The following is a 1133-nucleotide window of genomic DNA, read 5'->3' on the forward strand; positions in this document are numbered from 1 at the left end:
CTGGGGGGCTGGAGCTGGGTTGGGCCTGGGTAAGGGCCAGGCTGAGGGCAGGTGAACCAGCCTGGACGGTGGCTGGGGGGCTGGAGCTGGGTTGGACCTGGGTAAGGGCCAGGCTGAGGGCAGGTGAACCCAGGGCCAGGCTGGTAGTAAGATGATCCCCACAGCCTGTGGATGAGGGGCTGGAGCTGGTCTGTCCCTTGGGGCTCAGCTGTTCCTGGTAACCTGAACTCTTGCCCCGTGATTCTCTGTTTGTCCCTGTCTGGATGTCTGACTGTGTCTCTGTCTCTGGCTTTGACTGTGTCTGTGACTGTGTCTGTGACTCTGGTTTTGACTGTGTCTCTGACTCTGACTCTGGCTTTGACTGTGTCTGTGTCTCTGGCTTTGACTCTGTATGTGCTGTCTCTTATACACATCTAGATGTGTATAAGAGACAGGGTCCAGTGTGTGTGTGTTAGTCTGGTCCAGTGAGTGTGTGTTAGTCTGGTCCAGTGTGTGTGTGTTTCTCTGGTCCAGTGAGTGTGTGTTTTCTGGACACTTCACAGAGAATACATGTTCATCCTGTGTTGTTCCTGTCTCTTATACACATCTAGATGTGTATAAGAGACAGGTGTTAGTCTGGTCCAGTGTGTGTGTGTTTCTCTGGTCCAGTGAGTGTGTGTTTCTCTGGTCCAGTGGCTGTGTGTTTCTCTGGTCCAGTAGCTGTGTGTTAGTCTGGTCCAGTGGCTGTGTGTTAGTCTGGTCCAGTGAGTGTGTGTTTCTCTGGTCCAGTGTGTGTGTGTTTTCTGGACACTTCACAGAGAATACATGTTCATCCTGTGTTGTTCTATCTGATTTCTGATCAGAAACACGGGCAGAGATTGAGCTGACATTACTACGCAGATCAATAACTGTGGTCTGGACAGATGTATTCCTGTCATTATCATTAACCCTTCCTGTTGCATTGTGGTTCCGGTCTGGGGTTTTAACACCGCGAGTCAGAGAGAAGGGGCCATCTGTCTGGCGATGGTCTGCAGACTGCTGAGGCTCCTTGGGTAGGGTTGGGGCCAGACTGGGGGCAGGTGAACCAGCCTGGACGGTGGCTGGGGGGCTGGAGCTGGGTTGGGCCTGGGTAAGGGCCAGGCTGAGGGCAGGTG

General features: G+C 53.3%; 1 protein-coding gene across 1 annotated transcript in view; it reads right to left on the reverse strand.

The window, feature by feature from the left end:
* LOC139025689 (mucin-5AC-like) overlaps window positions 1–1133 on the reverse strand; it is a gene marked incomplete at its 3' end in the record, with an annotated part of 45513 nt that overhangs the window by 39230 nt on the left and 5150 nt on the right. The window contains exon 2 of the mRNA XM_070440855.1: window positions 928–1120. Coding sequence (XP_070296956.1) covers window positions 928–1120 — 193 coding nt within the window. The remainder of the gene's footprint in view (window positions 1–927; window positions 1121–1133) is intronic.

Source organism: Salvelinus sp. IW2-2015, unplaced genomic scaffold, assembly GCF_002910315.2.
Source record: "Salvelinus sp. IW2-2015 unplaced genomic scaffold, ASM291031v2 Un_scaffold3071, whole genome shotgun sequence".
Lineage (NCBI taxonomy): Eukaryota > Metazoa > Chordata > Actinopteri > Salmoniformes > Salmonidae > Salvelinus > Salvelinus sp. IW2-2015.